The sequence below is a fragment of the Salvia splendens genome, chromosome 11 (assembly GCF_004379255.2).
Source record: "Salvia splendens isolate huo1 chromosome 11, SspV2, whole genome shotgun sequence".
Taxonomy (NCBI): Eukaryota; Viridiplantae; Streptophyta; class Magnoliopsida; order Lamiales; family Lamiaceae; genus Salvia; species Salvia splendens.
This window is the reverse complement of record NC_056042.1, coordinates 28090122-28093411: the sequence shown is the minus strand read 5'-3', so window position 1 is coordinate 28093411 and position 3290 is coordinate 28090122. Positions and strand designations below refer to the sequence as shown.

Here is a 3290-nt window from a genome sequence, read left to right as displayed (position 1 = left end):
AGAAGAATCAAGAAAGCATGAAGAATAACCGCTATATCTCAGCTAACTAACTGCTGCTCCAACGGCTAGTTCGGCTAGGTTGCTTCTTCCTTCTCGGTTCAAGACCGAACTCCTTCCTCGGCTTACAACCGAACTCTTCCTTCTCGGCTCACAACCGAACTCTTCCTTCTCGGCTCACAACCGAACTCTTCCTTCTCGGCTAGTTCCAGCTCAAAGCCGAGCTTCCTTCTTCTGCCTTCTTCTTCTCGGCTAGTTCCAGGCTAGTTCCAGCTCGGTAAGCCGAGCTTACCGAACTCTGCCTTCTTCTTCCAACTGAAATGAGCACTCCATTATTACAACAGCTATTGCATAAGTTCAACTCTGTATCCGAGCTCAAATTAGTGCATTCTCTTCTCATCAAATCAGGCTCACCTCTCTCACATCTCCCACTATCCCGTGTAGCCTCAGTTTGTGCTCTTACCCCCAGTTTCCTCTACGCTCTACGAATTTTTCTGCAAGTAGGCCAGTCAGAAACCTCCGCTTGGAATTGTTGCTTAAGAGACTTTGCTGAAAGTGACACTCCGTTAGATGCCATCTTGTTGTTTCATCAATTGCAAAGGCACAATGTTTGCCCAGACAGTTTTACTTGCTCCTTTGTTCTCAAGGCATGTGTGAAGCTGATGGACCTTTCTCATGGGAGAATCGTTCATGCGCTCGTTGTGAAACTTGGCCTTCTGTTTAACTTGGTTCTTCAAAATGTGATATTGCACCTGTACGCATCGTGTGGGGAGATGAGTGATGCAATTCTACTGTTTGACAAGATGCCCCAGCGTGATGTTGTTACATGGAATACGATGATCACGCAGCTAGTGAAGAGGGGTGATATTGCTTCAGCACACCGAATGTTTTTGGAAATGCCTGATAGGAATTTGAGGTCGTGGACAGCTATGATCGCAGGTTTTGTTCGTTGTGGGAAGCCTAAGAGGGCTATTGATATCTTCAGAGAAATGAAACAAGTGGGCTTGAAACCTAATGAAGCAACTGTGGTGGCTGTTCTAGCAGCCTGTGCAGATTTGGGTGATCTTGATCTTGGGAGGTGGATTCATGATTATTCGGATAAGAGTGGGTTTACGGAAAATGTCCTAGTTTGTAACAAACTGATTGATATGTATATCAAATGTGGATGTTTAAAAGCTGCAAGAGACGTTTTTGAGGGTATGAAGAAACGAACAGTTGTCTCATGGTCAGCCATGATTCAAGGTCTAGCACTCCATGGAAAGGCTGATGAAGCTTTATGCCTTTTCTCCGAAATGAATCAAATGGGAATGAAGCCCAACGATGTCACATTCATTGGCCTTTTAAACGCTTGTAGCCATATGGGATTGATAATCGAAGGACGTGCATTCTTTGCCAGGATGACCACTGATTTTGCAATCACGCCGAGTATTGAACACTATGGCTGCATGGTTGATCTATTAAGTCGACGCGGGCTGCTACAAGAGGCGTATGAGTTCATAAAAAAAATGCCTATAACACCGAATGCAGCCATATGGGGCGCCCTTCTTGGTGGGTGCAAAGTTCACAAGGACATCGAAATGGTTGAAGTAGCAATGAGACACATCCATGAGCTCGACCCCCACAACGATGGCTACTACGTTGTGCTTGCAAACATATACTCGGAAGCAAAGAAATGGGAAGATGCAGCGAGAGTGGGAAAGATGATGAAAGAGAGGGGGCTAAAGAAGACATATGGCTGTAGTTCGATTACAATCAATGGTGTGGTCCACGAATTTGTTGCTGGTCAATCGATATTCGAGAAATGGAATGAATTGCTAGTACCTTTGAGGCAGAAAGGCTATGTACCAAATACCTCAGTTGTTCTACTTGACATGGAAGAAGATGAGAAAGAGAGGTATGTTTTTGGTGACAGTGAGAAACTAGCACTGGTTTTTGGTCTCATAAACTTGCCTCCACGAGAAACGGTTAGAATATTCAAGAATCTTCGAGTGTGTGAAGATTGTCACGCTGCGTTTAAGCTGTTGTCTGAGATTGTGAAGAGAGAAATAGTTGTGCGTGATCGCAATAGATTTCATACTTTTAAAGATGGCTCTTGCTCTTGCAAGGACTATTGGTAGTTAGTTACCATTCACTTGTTATTGTATATTCGAATAGTTCTTTCTTCACTTTGATTCACATCAAATGCTTTCATTTTTCTTTAAATTTAAGATAGTGGGGACTTATTATTATTACTATAAAACCGAATATGGTTTCTTTTAGTTTAAACCTGGAAGGAATGAAGTTAATTTGAATGAATCCATGATAATTCATTGTTCAATAAGATGGACAAAATCTTCATTATTCCAATAAAAATCTTCATTATGTTCAATTAGACGAACTATTTCCTTCATATTTCCAAATAGCACAGTTGCGGTTCACTTTGTCTCGGAATCAGCAGCTCTGGAACCGTGAACACCTCTACATATTACCAAAAATGAAAAAACTAATTTTTGCGGACGTAGCAAAATGAAATAAAAAGACTATTGATTATATGAAAAAACTAATTTTTGCGGACGTAGCAAAATGAAATAAAAAGACTATTGATTATGGACAGAGGTATTATTATTTTGTCGTTTAGGGCCACCATGAGGGTATGGATTGTGCCAACTATATAAACACAACAACAACAACAAAAAGACATAGAAGAAGTAGGCAGCTTTCAGTATCTCATGTTTTTTTTATGCCTCCACTCAATTATTGTCTGCCCATAAAAAAAACTATGTCATCTACTGACTACTGTCCAAGCATCAAGATGAGCAATAAATTATGTCCAGATTCATCAAGCTTGGGATTGGATCTTTCAATTTCAAAATGTGCGTTCCTAATATGCAATGTAAGCAAGATCAAATAGCTGTTAATCTACGAATGACATACATATGTATCCAAGAATCTGTTTATTTTTGTTGCACTCATTATTGTCTGGCCGATTTAGAGAAACTGTCAATCATATAAATATCATAAATAATGGTCTCCAGCTTGCAAATTGCATATATAAACTCTACTCAAAAGATTTTCTTTACTTTTCATTTTTTTTATTAACACTAGCTACTCATAAGCTTGGCGATGGAATGGAATCTTCTCTAATCAAACCCTGGAAATTCTTCAGGGTTACACTTTGATCTACTGTTAAGTTAGTCATAATCTCTCACACCAAAATATTCCATTATATTGTCTAAATTAGATTCCTTTTATATATTTACAATAATAAATAACATACAGTTAAGAATAAATTTTTCCAGTATTTTAATCACAGC

The 3290-nt window shown here is 39.5% G+C and overlaps 1 protein-coding gene across 1 annotated transcript; it reads left to right on the top strand.

Moving 5' to 3' along the window:
• The first annotated feature begins 216 nt into the window (after positions 1-216).
• LOC121753839 (pentatricopeptide repeat-containing protein At5g66520-like) lies at positions 217-2199 on the top strand. The gene has a single exon (XM_042149099.1). The coding sequence runs from the start codon at positions 318-320 to the stop codon at positions 2112-2114; it is 1797 nt and encodes a 598-aa protein (XP_042005033.1). The 5' UTR covers positions 217-317; the 3' UTR covers positions 2115-2199.
• Positions 2200-3290: the final 1091 nt, after the last annotated feature.